The sequence below is a fragment of the Squalius cephalus genome (genome assembly GCF_949319135.1).
Source record: "Squalius cephalus genome assembly, chromosome: 19".
In the NCBI taxonomy this organism is placed as follows: domain Eukaryota; kingdom Metazoa; phylum Chordata; class Actinopteri; order Cypriniformes; family Leuciscidae; genus Squalius; species Squalius cephalus.
Window position 1 is genome coordinate 14,942,676 of NC_137140.1, and position 23,341 is coordinate 14,966,016.

The window sequence follows — 23,341 nt, forward strand, 5'->3', positions numbered from 1 at the left end:
GGGCGGCCTGACACGCCCCCTTCCGCCGATTGGTCAAGCAAATCTGAGCATGTGACGTCATAAGTTGTCGCTCAGGTCTGTTCAACAAAATAATAGTCCTCTACTATGGCTACAGATTCTTAAACTGTACAGGGCAGGTCCTATTGGACTTTCTTCTGTGCAACTTTACATGTTTCACAGAAATCTTTACATCAGAAATATTAATTATTAGTCTGCCACCAGCCTGTTTTATTTAGCTGTGCGGAGTTAAATCTGTGTGGTGAAGCTGCGCTTGACAGCGCCGAGCGAGAGAGGCTCACTGACCAATGTTCAGGCAGCAGTCAGAACTTTTCTTTTAGACGCTCCGTTTTGACACGGGATGGTGATTGCAAATATTGTAACGCCAATCGGCTGAGGGTGGGTACCGATGATGGTACATTTTTACTGAAACTGTAATCATATCCGCGACCCGTGAGAATGAGACAGATGATTGACAGGACGATAGCGGAGGCAATTAAAGGCGCAAGATAACTTCTGTTAACAAAAATAAACATAAATAAAAAAGTGTTTAATATAAGTGACTTTGTCTTTGTTTTATTGTTTTTGTTGTTTTTAATCAAATAAGTGTGAACCACAAACTGAGCCTTCGTTTTAAAGGGCAATTCCAAATATATTTTATGTTTATTGTTATAATATGGGCATTTTATAATACAGCATAAATAAAAACAAACACACGTAATATTTATGCCTCTAGGCAAAACACCACAGTTTTTTGGTTTTGTTTGTATGAACTTTTATCCCCAACCATATTTCTTCATGGGCTCCACGCCAGGGGTCATGCTCAGCACCCTTATTTCCCATGGTACTAACTGTAATTAACAGTATGCTGACCCAGTTTATATGTAAAATCTTTGGTATATGTAATCTATATGTAATATCTTAAAACACTTTACAGTGTGATGGAAATAAACTTTTCTTAAAAGTGATATACAAATATAAAAGCGTGTTGTATATCACCACAGATTTATTGACACCCTTCTATCTGTGTTGTATACTGTAATAGACAATTGTCCTGCAGAATGATGAGGATTTTTTGTAAGAAAAACATTGCAAGCAAATGTCGAATTGTTGTTTGAAATATAAATCAACAACGTAAGAGGCTTTAGGCTGTCTGATTAACTCTGTATGAACAAACACCCAGCTTTGCAGTATAGGTGGCACAGAAGCAGCATCTGACCCTGCATTTAGATGTACATTACACACTGTCTAATGCAGCTCAAAGGAGGCACTGTGAATTTGCATAGCAAAAAAAAAAAAAGAAATAAAAATTTATATATATATATCCTATATGTGTAAAGGCAGGATCACCTACTGGTGGAACCCAAACGGAAGTCCAGTCCTGGCTGTATAATCAATAAAATAAAATATCAATAAAAACGAGAAACAATGCATCAAGAACATTTATTGATTCCACAGGAACTTAATCCAGTTTCCCCCATTTTTACTATTAACTACTTTGTGTTAATTCAGAGGACAGTAAGGCAAACTATTAAGCATGAACTTCTTGGAGGAAATTGACAGCACGTTCAAAAAGAGATGAAATGTCAGGACACTGCATAGAAAACTGCCTCTCAGCATCCTGGTCCTCTGGTGACTGAAATGGATTCTCCCCAAAAGTTGAAACTCACTGAAACACTGAATTGAAAATTAAACAATATTTTTAATTGCGTCCAGGGCACTGGAGAGACCCGCAGCCTCAGTGATGTTGTACTTTTCGGAGTGGCATTTAGGGCACTGTGTAGATGTTGCCTCCCATTGGTTGACGCACAGCTTGCACCCCATAATGCTACTGCAGCATGATGCATCATCTCTTTTTGAACGTGCTGTCAATTTCCACCAAGAAGAGTTTCAAAATGCTTTGAAAATCTTAATTGATCCTGTTCGAGTTCATGCTTAATAGTTTGCCTTACTGTCCTCTGGCATGGCATGCATTGTTTCTCGTTTTTATTGTTTGATTATACAGCCAGGACTGGACTTCCGTTTGGGTTCCAACAGTAGGTGATCCTGCCTTTACACATATAGGATATATATATATTTTTTTTTTTTTTTTTTTTTTTTTTTGCTATGCAAATTCACAGTGCCTCCTTTGAGCTGCATTAGACAGTGTGTAATGTACATCTAAATGCAGGATCAGATGCTGCTTCTGTGCCACGTATACTGCAAAGCTGGGTGTTTGTTCATACAGAGTTAATCAGACAGCCTAAAGCCTCTTACGTTGTTGATTTATATTTCAAACAACAATTCGACATTTGCTTGCAGTGTTTTTCTTACAAAAAAACTCATCATTCTGCAGGACAATTGTCTATTACAGTATACAACACAGATAGAAGGGTGCCAATAAATCTGTGGCGATATACAACACGCTTTAAGAAAAGTTTATTTCCATCACACTGTAAAGTGTTTTAAGATATTACATATAGATTACATATACCAAAGATTTTAAATATAAACTGGGTCAGCATACTGTTAGTTACAGTTAGTACCATGGGAAATAGGGGTGCTGAGCATGACCCCTGGCGTGGAGCCCATGAAGAAATATGGTTGGGGATAAAAGTTCACACAAACAAAACCAAAAAACTGTGGTGTTTTGCCTATAGGCATACATATTACGCGTGTTTGTTTTTATTTATGCTGTATTATAAAATGCCCATACTATAACAAAAAAAAAAAAATATATATATATATTTGGAATTGCCCTTTAAAACGAAGGCTCAGTTTGTGGTTCACACTTATTTGATTAAAAACAACAAAAACAATAAAACAAAGACAAAGTCACTTATATTAAACACTTTTTTATTTATGTTTTTTTTGTTGTTGTTAACAGAAGTTATCTTGCGCCTTTAATTGCCTGCGCTATCGTCCTGTCAATCATCTGTCTCATTCTCACAGGTCGCGGATATGATTACAGTTTCAATGTATAAAAATGTATTTCACCATCATCGGTACCCACCCTCAGCCGATTGGCATTACAGTATTTGCAATCACCATTCCGTGTCAAAGCAGAGCGTCTAAAAGAAAAGTTCTGACTGCTGCCTGAACATTGGTCAGTGAGCCTCTCCCGCTCGGCGCTGTCAAGCGCAGCTTCACCACACAGATTTAACTACGCACAGCTAAATAAAACAGGCTGGTGGCAGACTAATAATTAATATTTCTGATGTAAAGATTTATGTGAAACGTGTAAAGTTGCACAGAAGAAAGCCCAATAGGACCTGCCCTGTACAGTTTAAGAATCTGTAGCCATAGTAGAGGACTATTATTTTGTTGAACAGACCTGAGCGACAACTTATGACGTCACATGCTTAGATTTGCTTGACCAATCGGCGGAAGGGGGCGTGTCAGGCCGCCCACATGTGGAAAACGAATTTTGAAGTCATTTATTTGTTTTTTGCCTGTGAACTAAAAAGCGAAAAATCAAGCCGAAATCTCGTTTTGTCGTTTTTTTGAAAAAACGAAAAAACGAATAAAGGGGGCGTTTTCTCGTTTCTGCTTATGGCAGAATAGAAAAATATAACTTTAAGTAAATATTAAACAAAGGCAATAAAATTATAAATTAAAAAACGATTAGTTTTTTCGTTTTCTGTTTTTTAAATTGAAAACGGATTTGGAATGGACGGAAGGTCCGTGGTCCGTGATTAGGGGATCTCTGGATAATCCGTAATTCGTTTGTAATTATAAAACGAAAATACCGTTTTTCTGTTTTTTGTTTCAAAACGAAAAACCAAATAACAGTTTTTGGTGTCAGAATCAAAAAACGAAAAACCAATTAAAAACGGCCCGTTTTTCATTTTTGGCGATAATTTTATCATTATTCCTTTTTGAACAAAGAATGAAGAGAGTCTTTGAACTTCAGTCAATTCGTTTTTCGTTTATAAACCAAAAACGGAAGTCACGTGGTCTATTTCTTTTTTGGAAGCGAAAGTAACCGGTAACACTTTCAAAATAAAAGTAACTATAGTTAGCGAGGTGATTGCAGACTAAAACTGAACGAATATAACGTTTTTTAGTACAACTAAAGTAGCACTGGGTGTGAAAAAAAAAAAAAAAACACTTTAGTTAACTGAAATAAAAATTAAAACTAATAAAATAATAACTCTGGCTGTTAGGGAGAATTAAACATTTGTAAGACCATTGGTGACCTGTAACTTCAGATTAAGACAAGTGAACTCATTTTATATGTAGCATAGGATAGCAGGTAGCCTATTTATTTATAAGTTTCTATTATTTAATTCACATTTTAGTTTTGTAACATATTTATAGCCCTTATTGCTATGTGGAAGCTCAACCAGCAGAGGTCACTCTACCCCCTTCTGTGCACCGACTCTTTCTGTGGCAACAAGGGTTTGACCTTTTGACTTGTGTTTATATCAAAGAGAACTGGCAAAATCAGTATGTTAAAAAGCTTTAACATTTGTTGACCCCCTGCAGTTTGCCTACAAGGGCTAACAGGTCAGTAGATGATGCAGTCAACTTGGGTCAGCATTACATCCTGCAACACCTCGACTCTCCAGGGACATATGCAAGGATCCTGTTCGTGGACTTCAACTCGGCGTTCAACACCATCATCCCGGACATCCTCAGCACCAAATTCACCCAGCTCACTGTGCCAGCCTCCACCTGTCAGTGGATCACAAACTTCCTGACTGACAGGAGTCAGCAGGTGAGGCTGGGAAACATCACATCCAGCACCAGGACTATCAGCACTGGCGCCCCCTTCTCCCTCTACACCAACGACTGCACCTCAGGAGACCCATCTGTCAAACTCCTGAAGTTCGCTGACGACACAACGCTCATCGGCCTCATCCGGGACGGTGACGAGTCGGCCTACAGACGGGAGGTTGATCAGCTGGCTCTCTGGTGCGGTCAGAACAACCTGGAGCTTAACACGCTCAAAACCGTGGCGATGACCGTGGACTTCTGGAGGAGCCCCCCATCACCATACTCAACAGCCTTGTGTCTGCTGTGGAATCCTTCAGGTTTCTGGGTTCCACTATATCCCAGGACCTGAAGTGGGAGCCCAACACGGACACCATCATCAAGAAGGCCCAGCAGAGGATGTACTTCCTGTGCCAGCTCAGGAAGCTCAACCTGCCTAAGGAGCTGCTGATCCACTTCTACACAGCCATCATCCAGTCTGTTCTCTGCACCTCCATCCCTGTCTGGTTTGGATCTGCCACCAAAGAGGACAGGAGCAGACTACAAGTAGAGTCCAAGTCAGGACTGCAGAAAAATCATTGGTGCCAACCTGCCCTCCATTCAGGACTTATACATTTCCAGAGTCAGGAAACGGGCAGGAAGCATCACTGCAGATCCATCTCACCCTGGACACAACCTGTTCCAGCTTCTCCCCTCTGGTAGGCGCTACAGAGCACTGTACGTCAAAACCAACAGACTCAGGAACAGTTTCTTCCCACAAGCCATCACTCTGATGAACAGCTGACTCTGATGAACAGTGTCAGGAACAATTCCTGTGCTATAACCCAGTAACTCTGTCTCTAATCAGCCACCTGTTTACTACTTATTATGTATTCATCATTTTCTATTTCAGAGCTGTTCATATTGTTATATTGTATATACTGTATACCAAACCCACCTACCTCAAGTACATAACACTTATTTATTCCAACATCCTTTGCACTATGCTCCATCACACTGTGTACATGAGTACATGTACGCATGTATGTGTACTTGTATATATTTTATGTATGTTAAAGATTTTGACTAAAAAAACAAAGAAATCAAGATTAGACAATGTATAACCAATGGGATAACCACACAGGTCAACTAAATCAGTGACATCTGATCATCTATACACAGCCTTGTTATCAAACTGAAACCATCTTTTAATCCTTATGTGTCTCAGTGTTATTAAGTTAAGTTATTAACATCTATATTATGTACCATTGCAACATACAGAGAGGTATACCATTAAAAGCCTGCTGCCATCTGTAATAAACAAAACTTTTTTTCTCAAGGACCAAAAGTAGACAAAAACACTTTTTTGGGTTATTTTATGTGGACATCAAAGTCACATTTTAACAATGAACACATATACAACAAACCAAACAAACATGAACATAAACTCAATCCAGTACCTTTCATCCCAACATGTATTATCACAAACCATTTTTAATCAAATCATTTCCCACTCCCCACCCCACTCCAAAACTGGTAGAAATACATACAAGTAGCTGAACATTACTTAAAACAGGTTACCAATTTCTAAATAAGTATGAACAAAACCGAAACCTAAAAAAAGTAATTTCAAAACTTAATCCCGAATTGTGTCCCTAACAGCCAGAGTTATTATTTTATTAGTTTTAATTTTTATTTCAGTTAATTAAAGTGTTTATGAAAACCAGCTCGTTTATTCGTTTTTTAGTTTAGTTTAAAAAACGAAAAATGAGATTTTGGCTCGATTTTTCATTTTTCGTTTGTGGTTTACAAATCGGTTTATGGGTTCGATATTTCATTTGCACACGTGGGCGGTGCTGAAACGCCCCTTTCATCTGATTGGTCAAACCGCTCTACGAGCAGGCAGAATAAGAGTCAGTACGAGTGCGGCACTGACAAACGCACTTTAATAAAATAATGTCTGAAACCACCACTCACTGTTAACTACGCACAATATTTGAAGCAGAAATATGTTGCTGGTCACGTAATTCGTGCTGCTGAGACTTGCAAGCGACCCCAATAATGTGAGACACAGCCTATGAAAGATTATTTTAGCATGATTTCCCATTGATAAATACAGTGCAAATAGTTCCGTTTCTTTGGATAAAAGGGAAGTGGAAATAAAAATCAATAATTGGCTGAACTGTACCATGATAATATGTTCGTAACATTTTCCACTCTCGTCTTTTATTTACATCAAAAGGCAGGTAGACGTGTGAGATGTATAAATCATTTTGAAAATTGAACGGAAATAAAGTTTATATTAATGAATGTGTAGCCTACTCAGTTCACATGAAAATAAAGAGACAGAAAAGAGAGAAGCTAGAATCAGTGAACGTACATTAATACTGACAAAATTACCAGGTTTGGGATTAATTAAAATCATGTCGGTTGAAGAGCACGGCATAGGCCTACCTTTAAAATGTTATTAGTTTTATTATAAAACTAATACAATTGTACTACATACTCGATGTTTCTCTGAGTTTTCTTATGTTGGCTTGAGAAAGCCAGCATATAATTAAACATTATTATTATTTATTATTATTGTGATAAAATGAGGTTTGTAACTTTCAATTCAAAGAACCAAACAATGGGTTGTGTGTTCAAGATGATTTTATTCACTGTTTTGTCTCACACATGTGTCGAATGGAAGGTGCACATTCCAGTGCGACGCATGTTTTGTCTGTCTTATCCTTTTGTGCCTGGAAATAAGAAAAGGTGAATGTAAATTATACAAATAATGATTTGTTTGTTAATGCTGAATCTCTTGTCTTACCTTCTTCCTGGAACGTCCTAATAGGAGGGGCTCGCGAACAGGAAGCCTGATTTATACCTTCCCAAAGGAGGAGGAGTTCAAGTATTGAGAATGTGAAATGTTATTACATTGAATGCATGTCTTTTTAGATTCTCGTTGATTTTCATGATGAAAATGGAGCTTGATAAAGAAGATGCTAATATTCATGTTGGAATGTTGATGTTAAATCTGGTCTCATAAATAATCTGATGTATATTGTAATTGAGATAGCCTTGCCATTGGTATGTTTGAATTTGAGGGGAGGAGCCTCAACTATAAAGAGTCTAATTGTTTGGACTGAGAAAAAAAGGGTGACTGTTGGGCCAGTAGCCAACGTGTTTGACGTTCTTTATGTAAATATTATTTTGTTATTTTTTTTTCTTCTTTTATTTTGTTTTTACTTTATTTTTTCCTGTGTTGGAATTTTGGTGGATGGAACCCTGTTACACTGTTGGAGCATGCCCTGACAAGAAAATTAAATCATCTTTAAGAGAATTCAGTTTTTTCTTCCTTTTGCTGCCTGCCTAGCTACAACTAAGACCATCCTTACCACAATTATTATGAGAAATCGACTCCGCCTAGAACTTTAATGCTTCACCAAACTCAGCTCAGACCTTGAGACTGGTCTGACTCGCTTATATCTTTTCTAACTGGTCAGACTTACTTTCCCAAAAAAGCCATTGATTTGCGTTCTCTGAGCAATGAAGGCCGTAATACTTAATGCTGTCCACTAGAGGGGGCGACAGGATAATTAGTGTTTTCTACTCTCTTTCCCTGTTTGCATCAGTTTAAATAACAAATAAATGCATGAATTTCATTCATAAATAGGTCATATCTGTGTATGAGAACAAGATTTACACCTCAAGCTTTACAACTAATGACTTTAACCCCAGCAAACATTTGGACGTTTAATGACCGTTGAAAAGACGTCCGACAGAGACGTCCCGTCATGGTTGAAAAATAGTTCCAAAATGGAAGTTGAACCGACGTCTTTGACGTCGTCTGGCCGTGAATTCCACGTCTCTTCTGCGCGTCCCTGGACGTGTAAAAGCGTCGTCATATGTGTTTTAATGTGTTGCTGCATAATTTAAGTGTATATATAAAATAAATAGCCTGCATATAAAATAATCACACACCTATTGTGTAACATCGTGAAAGGCAATCAAGGTTTACACATCTTGACAAAGGTTCTAAAAAGGTCCAAAATTGGTCTAGTCAGACCTGAACGTCAATAAAACGTTTTAATCACGTGTACATCAAAAACAATAACACATTATTTGTGGACATAAGCAAAAAAGAAGCATGTTCTGATTAAGCACAACATTTTATTGATCTTGAACAGCCAAAATTTCTCTTTATTTTTTTCAATGTTTAACATTTCGTGAGCTTAGAATTATAAGGTTTGTGATAGACCGTGTGCGTCTGCGGCTGATTATGGATTGCTCGTCAACTGAGTCTTCCTCGGTCAGAAGGAATAGGCAAATCCAATGTTGCAGTTTTGAGAATTTATTGAGGAGGAGTCAGGTACATGGAGATGAGGATGGTTTACAGGTATTGATATGACAAATTAGGTGTGTTTGTGGATGTGTGTGTGTGTGTGTGTGTGTGGTTATCTGAAACAGAAAATACAATAAAATGTATATTAATAAACAAGTAGGCTATGGTTACATACAGATGCATAAAGAAATCACCCGCAGTACAACCAAAATCCACTAGAGGGAGCTCTAACACTATAAATGAACTTGCATAAATGCCATAAATCTCAAAATAGTGAAATGTGCCAAAAAACAGGCAAACTACAAATTAAATATAATATTTGCAGTTATTTGCAAGGCAATATAAAGTATATACAGTATATGGCTACTTTAGAAACGCATGTGGAGCGCCGTAGCGGGCCGCAGCAGTATAACAGTAGGGAATAACACGAGTATAACAACTTCGCCACCTGAGCTAATAACTCTGCGATAAACGCGTCATTCATGCAAAAGTCGTACTTACATCTTAAGGACGCACACAGCACTCATACACACAAGATTAGCACAGGATTAACAAAGGATGGCAATTCTCTGCACCGTGAATGATGCTCTCATGGCACTGGACCAAACCAAAGTGAAAGTACCTCGCGCAACCGCGATTGAGTAAAACTACAAATGAACACATGCATTATGGGTAACGTAGTCTATGTCAGGGCACGGACTTTTAACAGCCGCCCCTGTATTTGCCTGGCAAATACACTCATTCAAAAGTCAACTAGTTTGAAGAAGTTCCGCTTGAATCCTCAGGCATTTCAGGGAGCTCCACCAGTTTGGTTACCGGGCGAATGTAGATACTGTCTTTAACCTTCACCTCCGCAGCTCGAACAACACCATCTGTTCCTGGGAAAACCTTGGTGATGGTCCCAACCAGCCAAAGTCCTCTGGGAAGGTTGGAGTCAACAATCATCACAATTTGTCCCACAGTAGCATTATCAGTAGATTTCCTCCATTTATGTCTCAGCTGAAGCCCTGGGAGGTAGTTCTGGACAAAGCGTTTCCAGAAATGATCACTGATCACCTGACTGTGTTTCCATCTTCTGTTGGAAAGGGTATCATGAGGGCCGTATACTGCCTGTGGTAATGCAGCGTCGCGCCGCCCCATTAGCAGCAAGTTTGGCGTGATGGGGTCCGGGTCAGCCACATCAGAGGAGGCATATCCGAGTGGTTTAGAATTAAGGAGCCCTTCAACTTCTATGAGAGCTGTTAGGAGCACTTCTTCTGCCACAACTTGGTCTTTCAGGACGCCTTGCAGGGCTGACTTAACAGATCTGATCTCCCTCTCCCAGGTTCCCCCGAAATGAGGAGAGTACGGTGGGTTGAAGTGGAAGTTGATAGTCTGCTTAGCCAGTTGCTGCTGCAACTTTGGTGCCATGCTCTCAAAGGCGCTCTGTAGTTCTTTATGGCCGCCCCTGAAATTGGTGCCCCGGTCGGACCACAGCTCGTACGGCTTCCCCCGGCGTGCAATAAACCTGCGTAATGACATTAAGAAAGAGTCAGTATCAAGGCTAGGGATGAGATCTAAGTGGACACACCTAGTGGTGAGGCATTTGTAGATGATTCCCCAGCGTTTTTCTCTCCTACGCCCAATCTTAATCAGATATGGTCCGAAACAGTCTACGCCTGTAGACCAGAAGGGCGGTTTGTAGAGTCTCAGCCGAGATGAGGGAAGATCAGCCATCTTTGGTGTGGAGGGTGAGGAGCGCCATCTCCTGCAGTCCACACACCGGTATTGATGTTTCTTAATGGCCTGGCGACCTCTGAGAATCCAGTAGGTGCGGCGTAACTCTGCATAGAGTCTCTCTGCACCAGAGTGAAACAGCTGAACATCATAGTGCTTTATGATGAGCTGAGTCAGAGGGTGATCAGGTGATAACACAACTGGGTGGATGCTGTCAGGGTCTACATCTGTAGCTTGACGCAGGCGGCCTCCCACTCTGATTAGTCCACTGGGGCTGTCATACTCAGGGGAAAGGGCGCTGAGACGACTGCTCGGGCGAACAGGGTTACCTGCTTGTAAGGCTTGGACCTCCTCTGGGAAGCTGTCCTTCTGCGCAGATTGAAGCAGCTGGGTCTCTGCCTCCAGACGCTCACTTGCAGTGTAGGGGGTGGTAGCCGCCCCCTGCAGGGATTGGTGAGTGGCCAGAATCAAATCATCTAAAGATGAGTACTGTGCTGGATCTGGCAAACTTGGTGATACATTTGTAAGGCCACAGAAGGCGGTCTTTCTGAGTTCTTCACTGCCACATTCTGGGAACTCTGTCGGGGGCTTCGGCCAGGTGTCAGGAGTCTGTGTGAGAAAGTGTGGGCCCTGTGCCCATCGGCTGGAGACTGTGAGCTCTGATAGTGGTTTCCCTCTTGTGATGTCATCGGCTGGATTATCATCAGAGTTTACATACCCCCACTGTTCCGGAGAGGTCAGCTCCTGTATCTCACAGATCCGAGTCCCCACAAAAACTTTGTACCTGCAGGAGCTGGATTGGATCCACTGAAGCACTGTAGTGGAATCTGTCCACAGGTAGATTGAGTGAAGGGGTAGTGAGAGCTCAGTTTGAAGTACCTTGGCCAGTTGGGCTCCAGTGAGCGCAGCACACAGCTCCAGTCGGGGTATCGACACCTGTTTGCGGGGCGCTACTCTGGAGCGTGCCATGATGAAGGAGGTAGAGATGTGAGCTTGCTGCTCTATGATTCTGAGATAGGCCACAGCTCCATACGCCTTCTCTGAGGCGTCACAGAAGATGTGAGCCTCATATGTCGCACTGTTGCTGTTGTGAGGAAGAGCGTAACATCGAGGAATGGTGATATGCTGGAGATAAGATAATTCCTTTTCCCATTCAAGCCAGGACTGAAGCAGGTTTCCTTCTATGGGCTCATCCCATCCTCTCTCGGTGCTCCACAGGGCCTGCACAATGAGCTTTGCTCTTGTAGTGTAGGGGCAGATATAACCCAATGGGTCATACTGACTGGCCAGTACTTTGTAAACATTGCGCAGCGTCACAGTTGTGTAGGTTACAGGGCGGTGCTTGTATCCCAGGACGTCAGTAGTGCAGTGCCAGCTGAGACCCAGTGTTGACTCCTGGGGATCAAGGCTTTTAAGGTTTAGCCACAGTTCACAGCTATCTGACCTGGCAGTACCTGGCAGATGAGCGACCACTTCAGGGATGTTGCTCGCCCACTGTCGTATCTCAAATCCACCTTGGATAAGCAGCTCTCTCATTCTGTCAATGAGCAACTTGGCCTCTTGTGGGTCAAAAAGGGACTGCAGGCAGTTGTCCACGTAGAAGGCTGTGTGGACAGAGTCGTAGATGTCTTTATAGGTGTCTCTGTGCTCCCTTACGTGGCTCTGAAGGGCAAAGGTAGCACAGCAGGGGCTACACGTTGTCCCAAAGGGCAGGACTCTCCACTCATATACATCTGGGGGCCTCTCTGTTTCACAGTCTCTCCATAAGAACCGCAGCAGGGGGCAGTCTTCAGGGAGCAGGCGGATCTGATGAAACATGGCCTTTATATCTCCGCTCACTGCAACAGGATACTGGCGGAAACGCAGGAGTACACCCAGAAGTGTAGGCCCCAGAGGAGGTCCTGGCAGGAGGTAGTGGTTAAGAACGGTCCCCTGGAACTCAAAGGAGCAGTTAAAGACCACCCGAGCTTTGTTGTTGTGATGTACAATGTGGTGTGGTACATACCAAGATTCAGCAGAGCTATGAATCTCTTCGGGAGTCAGCTTTACAACATAACCAGAATCTATCAACCTCTTGATCTCCTGGTTGTATGTGAGTGCCAGGTCAGGATTCTTAGCTAGCTTACGCTCAGTGGACCTCAGAAGGCCTTTCACTACTTCAGAGGAGACATGCATCTGTGGGAAGTCCTTCTTCCTGAGCAGGGGGGTGGCATATCGCTCTACACCATCCACAGGTACTCTGATGGTCTTGGCCTCTAACATTGCTATGGCCTCTCTGTCCTCCTTTGAGCGTGTGTCCTCCTTTCCAGGTCTATGGAGGGGAGCATCTAGTTGCCACAGACGCTGTACATCCTGTTGAAGGGCAATGGCAGGAGAAAGGCATGATATGTTCAGGCAGTGCGCCTCCCCCTGCTGTGTGGGCATACTGCAGCTCGGACCCTGGATAGCCCACCCGAGCTTGGTGCAGACGGCGACAGGTCCTTGGGCTGAGCCTCGCAGGATAGAACAGACAGGAGTTATGAGGTGAGCATTGTCAGAGCCGATTAACACAAGTGGCTGTATCTGATTGAATCCTTCAAGCTGCACTCGCTGTAGATGATGATACTTCTCCTTTAAGAGCTCCACTGGGCATGACTGTTCAGCTAGGCTGAGCTGTTGAGCGGTAAATGCACGCGTTATGTTGTAACGTATTTTTGGCTTGGCCTTTGGGGACACCTGGAAAGAGACATAGCCTCCTTTAATATGGATCACGTCTTGACGAATAGTACGCAGAGACAGAGTTTCCTCCTCCTGGATTAAACCTAACGACTTGACAGCAGCAGGGAGTATAATGGTTTTCTCTGAGCCATCATCAAGAAGAGCATATGTGTCCAGAGATTTCCTTTGATGGTGTAACTGGATGGGCACAACCTTAAGCATTACACGGCCAGAGTGACTGATAGGAGCCAAAAACACTCGGCTGGTGCTCACTGTTAGGATATTCGGGTCCCTCCTCTTCGCTTCAGCCAGGTCATGAAGCACTAATAAGTGCTGTTCTCCGCAGGTGCTGCACATCTTCTTAAGAGTACATTGCTCGGGGGTATGTTTACGGCCACAGCGCCAACATTTGGATTTTTCCTTTATCCAAGAAGCTACAGCTTTGAGGTCTAGCTTCTTAAAATCTACACAGCCACTGAGGTAGTGCTCTGTCCCTTCACAGTATGGGCAGTATGGCTTAAACTGCTTCTTCTTATAGGAGGAAGAAGGATTAGTAATGTGTGCCTTAGTGTCCATCTTTGGCTGTGTTTGAGCGGGATCTGAGCCATAATAGATGGATGTAGACTTACTCTGTGCCCTGGACCCTGCAGAGACTCTGGGGTTGCCCCTCTCTGGGCGTGGTCTGTCTGAGGGCTGTGACTGAATGGCTTGCCGTGATAACTGTAGAACTTGGGACTTGCGCTCGAGCCACCCGGAGAAGTCGTACATATTGTAGGTGCAACTGCTGCCAGTGCGTATGATACCACGTGTGATGCAGTACTCGATGAAACTGTCTCTGTAACTAGGCGGAAGCTTAGTGAGTAACCTGTCTACGTGTGAACCACACTGGAGCTCACTGGCTGCTACATCGTCCATAGTACTGAGGAGGCCCACTAGACTGGACACCGCCAGGGAGAAATCTTCAAAGGCTTGAGGGTCACCTGCCTTAATAGGAGAGCAGTTAAGTATAGCACTCAGTTCACTCTGGACTAATTGCCTGGGTTGCCCATATCTCTGCTCCAAAGCTCTCATTGCACTAGTGTAAGGAGTGCGGTCGTGAATATAGCGTCTGGCCACTTGTAACGCACATGGATGCTCTAACTGATCTATCAGGATGTGATATTTATACTCCTCTGTGAGATGAGCATGTGGCCCAAGTAGGCTGTCCAGTCCTTTCTTCAGTAATGCAAAGTCACTCTCTCTGCCTGATTTGAATGTCACCAGTCTAGGCTTCGGGATGCCATATGAGGATGCTAAGATCATCTCCATCAGGTTTGGCTGGGTGACTTCTGCTGCTGGTGGTACTGCGGCTTGTGCAGTAAATGCAGCAGGCAGTGAGGGGTAGGCAGAGACTGATGGATGAGCAGCAGAGTAGTAGTTGGCAGAATCAGGAGGTGGAGCTACATAAAGCTGGTTATAAGCCTGCGGCGCTGATATCCCTGGTGGTGGCTGATACAGTGACCCTGAGACTGCAGAGAAGTCGTGAGATTGTGCAGAGAGTACCTGGGTGGAGCTGCCTGAAGGCTGCGGGTGTTGGTACCTCTGACTGTATAGGGGCTCAGCCTGACGTGGTTCAAGCCTCCCAAACTGTACTGATTGGGCTACTTGATTGACAGGTTGTAGAGCAGGCTGAATCACATGACTCATTCTGGGGGGCGGAGCAGGTAGCGATGCCGGCTGAATACCTGAATGGGCCACAGGGATTCTCAGCTGGGGAGCAGGCTGTGGCGTGGGCCAAGGTGCAGACTGACCTGCGGGCTGAAATGCAGTATTCACCCTGGGCTGTAGTACAGGCGGTGTCACTGGCGGTTGCTGAAGCACAGGTTGAGGTACTAGCATTGCGCCTGGCTGCTGTGAAGGTTGAGTTACAAGGTTCTGTGGCAGCGGCGTTGGCTGAATATTTGAAGTAGGCTGAATGATAGGGCTTAAAGGCAGTGGAGCTGGCCTTGGCGCTGATTGGAGAATGGGGCTTGCATTTCGCATTGGTGAAGATGCAATAGGTTCTACTGGCCTTAACAGGTTCACAGGCGTTCTAATGTCCTGCCTCACTGCTGGTTCCAGGACGTGTAGCTGATCAGTAGTATGGATGCTGCTCATGCCCACACTGCTAGGCTGTGGTGTTTGGAGTAGAGCAGGAAGCGAAGCGGCTCTATCTTGCTGTTGAGCATCACTCTGAGGAGGGAGAGGACTGCATGACTTACATGCTCGCTCCAGTTGTTCCACACGCTTGGTTAATGCACCACTGGTCTCCTTCATAGTGATTTGCATCTCATTCATCGTTTTCAGTACACTGCCCCAAGCTGCCTCCATTCTCTTCCATTTTTTCATCTTCTTCTTCTTCTCCATATCAGATTCCTCTGAACTGCTGCTGCTTGAAGACTCTGTCTCCTCTGGATCAGGTAGGTCGTGATCATACTCCGCCAGATGTCCCGGAAGCTTTCTGCTCCTTCTTGGACGGGGACTATGCTTTGGACTCTTCTCCTGAGGAACTTCATCTTGTGGAGTTGCCATCTTGTTGACTCAGCCAATAAACATCCGGCTCGAAGGACCACTTGTGATAGACCGTGTGCGTCTGCGGCTGATTATGGATTGCTCGTCAACTGAGTCTTCCTCGGTCAGAAGGAATAGGCAAATCCAATGTTGCAGTTTTGAGAATTTATTGAGGAGGAGTCAGGTACATGGAGATGAGGATGGTTTACAGGTATTGATATGACAAATTAGGTGTGTTTGTGGATGTGTGTGTGTGTGTGTGTGTGTGGTTATCTGAAACAGAAAATACAATAAAATGTATATTAATAAACAAGTAGGCTATGGTTACATACAGATGCATAAAGAAATCACCCGCAGTACAACCAAAATCCACTAGAGGGAGCTCTAACACTATAAATGAACTTGCATAAATGCCATAAATCTCAAAATAGTGAAATGTGCCAAAAAACAGGCAAACTACAAATTAAATATAATATTTGCAGTTATTTGCAAGGCAATATAAAGTATATACAGTATATGGCTACTTTAGAAACGCATGTGGAGCGCCGTAGCGGGCCGCAGCAGTATAACAGTAGGGAATAACACGAGTATAACAACTTCGCCACCTGAGCTAATAACTCTGCGATAAACGCGTCATTCATGCAAAAGTCGTACTTACATCTTAAGGACGCACACAGCACTCATACACACAAGATTAGCACAGGATTAACAAAGGATGGCAATTCTCTGCACCGTGAATGATGCTCTCATGGCACTGGACCAAACCAAAGTGAAAGTACCTCGCGCAACCGCGATTGAGTAAAACTACAAATGAACACATGCATTATGGGTAACGTAGTCTATGTCAGGGCACGGACTTTTAACAAGGTTCTATCTCCACTTTTGGTCGAAATTGAGTTTTTGACAATCTGATCCATTAGGTGTTTATTAATGCCTGTGTGGTGTTATTTTTGTAAAAAAAAATATTTTGTTAATAGTTATTAATAAAATAAAAAGGTTCCATCTCACAAAACATAAACCGAGTTTAAAAACTTTGATCCTCAATAAACTACAATAAATGGAGATAGAACCTTATAATTCTAAGCTCTCGATTTGTTAACCAAACTAAAATACCAATTGCAAAATACTGAATTATAATATAAAGATAGTTCACCCAAAAATGAAAATTATGTAATTTACTCACCAAATTCCAAACCTGTATGAGTTTCTTTCTTCTGCTGAACACAAAATATTTTGAAGAATGTTTGTAACCAAGCAAACAGAGCATCCATTGACTACCATTATTGGAGAAAAAATGATTATGGTAGTTAATGGGAAGCGACATCTGCTTGGTTACAAACATTCTTCCAAACATCTTTGTGTTTAGCATAACATAGAAAGGTATACAGGTTTGAAACATGAGGTTGAGTAAATGATGACAATTTTCATTTTTGGGTGAACTATCCCTTAAACACATTGTTTTGCTCATTTTTTGTATCCACCACCCCCAGCTCTTCCTGGAGCGTGTTTCAGGTGTTCTGCCATTGCTGCATCAATTTCAGTGTCTGTAGCATGTGGGCTCCACCTCTTCACAGCATCTAAGGGAAGAGAATATATTTCTTTTTAAAATAAATGAAAATTAAAAATTTGAGGTAAACAGCATTTGTCCCCTGCCTCTTCACCTCTAGGTGTGTAACAGTGAGAAAGTGAACAGGACATTTCTGATAAAGACAGGTGGGCTGTGATGTCCCCTGAATAGACATGTTTAGCAATTCTAAAATTACAAAATATTTTTAAAGCAGTTACTGAAAACATACATGTTCAAATCCAGCTAAACATTTCATTCTACTTCAGATAATTTACTTTCTGAAAGAAACTCTCAAAAGGCTACATTAATAATTTACAGTAATAACTTTGACTGTATCATTAAACATACTTTATACTATGGTATACCGTTGTATAAGTTCAAACAAATTAACTTTTAGCCTACTAGCTAATTTTAGCCAAACTCAGTTAGCCAATTTCAGTTGACAATGTGGGCATCATTTCTTTCGGTTCATTCATGTCAAACAAGTAAAACTCTAGCACGTGAATCTAATAATACAAAATGTACGTACCCAACAGTAGATTTCTAATAATATGGGCCTCAATTCCTCCTCTCTTCGTGGTTGTTCAAACTTCAGTGTTCCGGAGTGAAGTCTATGGGGAAAACGTGTTAACATCTCGTGAGATAATCTAACCTATCGCGGGATTTGATAATGTCGGGAGATCTTTTGTTACATCTTGGCAGCACAGTTTTGGCAATTACATCCAACTCAGACATAAATGGTGACCAGATATATTTCTGTTTTACATGTATATGCATACATTCCATAAAAAAAACAAAAAACACAACGTATAGGCTACAGGTTGAAATAATGACTAAAATGCAGAGGCTTTGCATTCACTTAACCACACTGGGAACTGTGTGATTATAATTTATTTAAACAAGATAAAGTAAATATATTTACTTTGTATACAATTCGTGTATTTCATAAAGATAATTCCTGTTTTTTTTCTGTCTTGCTTGACTAGACGTGTAAAAGACATCAGTGGACGTCTGTTCACAGCCTTGACGTGTAAAGGACGTCAGTGGACGTCTTCACAACCTCTTAAAAACTACTTTGGCAATTAAATTAATGTTTGCAGTATTAACCATGCAAGGATTAAGCACAGCTTTTGCATATTTCACAAGGATTTCATGACAAGTAGAGGTAACTGCAGCCTGGAGCAATGGGCGTGCCACGAGGTCGGAAAGGAATGGGGCGTGCCAGGAGGAACGGGGCGTGCCGTGAAAGCTTCCTGATCCGCATAAAAGCGAGCCATATACTTAATCACTTTTGGCCAACAAACAATTATACAAGACCAAATACATTTCTTTCACTGTGAAAATAGCAATAATGATATTGAGAATACATTCTCAAATTTAGGGCGCGGGTTACATGACGTCATCACCACCGCGACTTTTTTAAATCATTAAAAAACAAATTAAATTATTATTTTAAAGATAAAAATGTCTCCTGACATTATTAAAGTCATACTAGTTTTGTACGTTCATTTAAAGTACATACAAACTAATAGTAATGTTATTTTTATAATAATGGTACAGCAAATGTTTTTGCTGTATAAAGGCATACATAGGCTATATACGTGTTTGATCAAACACTCACCATATAATTATAAAATGAAGTAAAAACGGTTTAATAAACTTCTTTTAAGTGACATTAATCAATTAAGCAAAACAAACACCATTTTATCCAAAAACATTTATTCAGTTGTCATTTTTACAATTATTTTTTTTGAAACTTCAATTGAATTTGCCATCAAGGGCTTGTGTTCTAAGTCAAAACTCATTCCTTCACTGATTCATACTATAGTAGCAACTGTCCGCACAAATGAACAGTCTAAAAACTCAAATGGTGTCTTAAGAATAAAAAATTAAAAATGAAATTCTATGGCGTCATTTGAACCTTTCATATAAACAAAGTTAATAAATTTCAGAAGTTTTAAAGCTGTTGAGATAATTGAAAAACTTTTGTCCAGAAATTTGCATGTCAGGTTGGCACAACTGCAAACATGGTTATTTTATTATGGTAATTACAGTATACATGATATAATGCATCGTTCAGAGGAGCCTTAATGATGAGTGAAAAGAGTTGTAGATCTCTCTAATACTGGTAAAAACTGCTTTCAAGTATGGGTAGGTTGATACACTTTCCATATCAGTTGAATTTAAACACTTAGAAATGTTTACAACTGAAAATTGTTTAAATTTCAAAAAGTCAAAGTTAATGACTCAAAAATATAAATAAACCAAAAATAAAAACTAATAAAACATCAGTTTTGAAAAGATTTTGAGATTTAAAAAAAAAAAAAAATTGAAGGTTTATTTGTCAATTAGACACACACACACACACATATATATACACAATATATACATATATATATATAGCATTGATTTAGCACAATGGGATTTTATAAATGTCTAATAATGTCTATAAATGTCGAATAAACTGCACGTCAAGCATGTTGTCTGTCATTTCCTCTATGTTGTTCTTGTCGTGTCCGACACAGAGGAGAAAATATACTCGAGTCAGCAGGAGGAGTATGGGGCGCCGTTTGTAAAGCGGCTCACGCTGAAAATAACAGCAACATTTTTTCACATTTAGCTTCAAACATCATTTAAAAAACTGGTATGAATTTTTGACGGTCACTTTTTAGCACATTTACAACAATATTTGTCAACTTAGAGATACTTTAAATAGTTAAATCTAAATATTGAATGTTACACCTAAATGTTAAACGTTAAATCTAAATGCTAAATCTAAATGTTAAATCTAAATGTTAAATCTAAATGTTAAATCTAAATGTTAAATCTAAATCTAAATGTTAAATCTAAATGTTAAATCTAAATGTTAAATCTAAATCTAAATGTTAAATCTAAATGTTAAATCTAAATCTAAATGTTAAATCTAAATCTAAATGTTAAATCTAAATGTTAAATCTAAATCTAAATGTTAAATCTAAATCTAAATGTTAAATCTAAATGTTAAATCTAAATCTAAATGTTAAATCTAAATCTAAATGTTAAATCTAAATGTTAAATCTAAATGTTAAATCTAAATCTAAATGTTAAATCTAAATCTAAATCTAAATGTTAAATCTAAATCTAAATCTAAATGTTAAATCTAAATGTTAAATCTAAATCTAAATGTTAAATCTAAATGTTAAATCTAAATCTAAATCTAAATGTTGAATCTAAATCCGGTTACCGGCATTTTGAATTTGCATATTAGTTAAATATTTAGTTTCACCCGAAACATTTAGATTCAACATTTAGATTTAGATTTAGATTTAACATCTAGATTCAACATTTAGATTTAGATTTAACTTTTAGATTTAGATTTAACATTTAGATTTAAAATTTAGATTTAGATTTAATATTTAGATTTAACATTAAGATTTAGATTTAACATTTAGATTTAACATTTAGATTTAGATTTAACATTTAGATTTAACATTTAGATTTAACATTTAGATTTAGCATTTAGATTTAGATTTAACATTTAGATTTAGCATTTAGATTTAACATTTAGATTTAGATTTAACATTTAGATTTAGATTTAACATTTAGGTATAACATTTAATATTTAGATTTAACTATTTAAAGTATCTCTAAGTTGACATATTGTTGTAAATGTGCTAAAAAGTGACCGTCAAAAATTCATACCAGTTTTTTAAACATTGTTTGAAGCTAAATGTGACAAAATGTTGCTGTTATTTTCAGTGTGAACCGCTTTACAAACGGCGCCCCATAGAGGAGCAGTCTAAATAGAACTAAAGATTTTATGCTATATTGTGCACTAATCATACTTGGGTGCATCTGAACTTTTTCACAAAGACCAACACTGGGAAGTTTAATGTTTATTAAAAATAAGGAGCAAGGAAAGTCTTGTAAAATCCAAGGAGCTGAAACTGAAGGTGAAGGTACAGCATCAGTGCAGGGAGTCTCCAGGATCCACTGAATCCCTTTCTGCTTCTTGTGTTGAAAGAGATAAAGGAGACAAAAATGGGAAAAATTATAGTAGCATATATTACATGTTGTGGTATTTAGTATTATTTCCCATTTAGTCTAGTGTGATTTGTTTTTGTAAATGGCTTGCTGCTTTTAAGCATTGTTTTTAATCTCACGAATAAACTTCCATTTCCCTTTTCCATCAATCCAAAAATCAGCTGAGCTGAAACATAATATAGACAGGTAGCTTACAGAAACACAGTGCCTAAAAAAACTCCACCCATACGTTTTTGTTACTCAAATATGCAATCTAAAATAATGATTTTTTTTTTTGTTATTACACATTTAATGAGAAATGAAACGGATACTCATTTTATCACTTCCCTATCACACTCCCCAATTTTATGACGTTTAGAAGCCTTTACCTCTTATTACACAACAAAGGATAAAAATGCATTAATAGAACGGTTTTAACCATTAATAGGCTGTTCGTGGTTTGTTATGCACTACTAACCTTATCCAGTGACCTTTCTTTGATCTGATAACGTCCCCTAAAACTACTAATTTAGAGAGCAATTGTAAACTAGCATGCTTTAATACACAAGTTAATTTGATTCAGATGTACTGATAATATACAATCTTATTCTTTAAACGTCTTACCTTTTAAAAGTGCATCACAAACGGTCTGTTCTACCGCGCTGCTGCTGCTGCTTTCGGGAAATGTAGAGAGGCTCCACAAACCGCCATTGCTGTGTCACAACTTCTCTCTATGGCTCTGACTCATGCTCTGACTCTGTCCAGTCCACCAGGAGGAAACTCCTTTGACCAATGATAAACCTCCTGCCACGCCCCTACCTCCTGCCACGCCCATACCTCTTGCCACGCCCATTGCTCCAAGCTGCAGCTACCCCTGTCTCTTTCATGATGGAGGGTCATGATGGACTATAAATGCACGTGTAAAAGACGTCGCCAGGTGACGTCCTCTCACCCGATACACTATATATTGAACTACACGTAGCTAAAAGTCAAAATAACAATTATACATGCAACCCCAGAGAACTGTAGACATGTACAAATGTATCTGAATGCATTTTTAGGAAATGTTCTGTGTTACATATTTTTACCGATTTATGCCGTCATACCGCGACTATTTTTGGCCAGGGACACGACGTTGCCGTCGGATCAATGTTTGCTGGGATGTTATTCTCCACTGCACAACGTTAGATTGTTTGTGCAATGCAATGCTTTGTGCAGAATTAGTTCTGGTGTGATAGCATTTTGCATTGCATTGCAAAAACAATCTAACGTTGTGCATTGAAGAGTAACATAGGCAATGCACTTTTTGCATTGCATTATATTGCACACCAGATCTAACTACTTCCAATGTTCATTAAAGAGATAACATATGTTATGCAACATTGCATTGCTTTGCACAAACGATCTAACGCTGTGCATTGAAGAATAATATAGGCTATGCAATTGCAACACCAGAACTAACTCCTTCCCATGTTCATTAAAGGGATAAGAAGTTGCATTGCATTGCATTGCACAAACGATCTAACGTTGTGCACTGAAGAATAACATTTATGCACTTTTTGCATTGCATTGCAGTTGCACACCAGATCTAGCTCCTTCAAATGTTTATTAAAGAGAGAAAATTTTGCATTGCATTGCACAAACGATCTAACGTTGTGCACTGAAGAATAACATTTATGCACTTTCTGCATTACATTGCACACCAGATCTAACTCATTCCCATGTTCATTAAAGAGATAACGTTGCATTGCATTGCATTGCAGAAACGATCTAACTGTAGCAGTATGAGTTAACTCATAACGAGCTGGCGTTCTTTTAACCAATTACTG

The 23,341-nt window shown here is 40.1% G+C and overlaps 1 protein-coding gene and 1 long non-coding RNA gene across 2 annotated transcripts; both read right to left on the reverse strand.

Moving 5' to 3' along the window:
* Positions 1-8,913: 8,913 nt before the first annotated feature.
* On the reverse strand, positions 8,914-16,735 carry LOC307147503 (uncharacterized protein). Its single transcript, XM_079852255.1, has 3 exons — positions 16,602-16,735; positions 9,503-10,508; positions 8,914-9,117 (listed from the first exon to the last, which is right to left on the reverse strand). The coding sequence occupies exons 1-2, from the start codon at positions 16,625-16,627 to the stop codon at positions 9,755-9,757; spliced, it is 780 nt and encodes a 259-aa protein (XP_079708381.1). The 5' UTR covers positions 16,628-16,735; the 3' UTR covers positions 8,914-9,117; positions 9,503-9,754.
* A 4,549-nt stretch (positions 16,736-21,284) lies between these two features.
* LOC307147030 lies at positions 21,285-22,393 on the reverse strand. The gene is made up of 3 exons (XR_013819207.1): positions 22,350-22,393; positions 22,137-22,313; positions 21,285-21,500 (listed from the first exon to the last, which is right to left on the reverse strand). It is a non-coding gene; the product is annotated as an uncharacterized lncRNA (long non-coding RNA).
* Between the last annotated feature and the right edge of the window lie 948 nt (positions 22,394-23,341).

Bases quoted from the DNA above. Each gene is read 5' to 3' on its own strand.
- LOC307147503 (XM_079852255.1), bottom strand. From the start codon at position 16,627: ATGAGTGCTGTGTGCGTCCTTAAGAT. The intron at 10,509-16,601 runs GTAAGTACGACT...GTCATTACGCAG, and splicing joins GCTGTGTGCGTCCTTAAGAT to GTTTATTGCACGCCGGGGGA.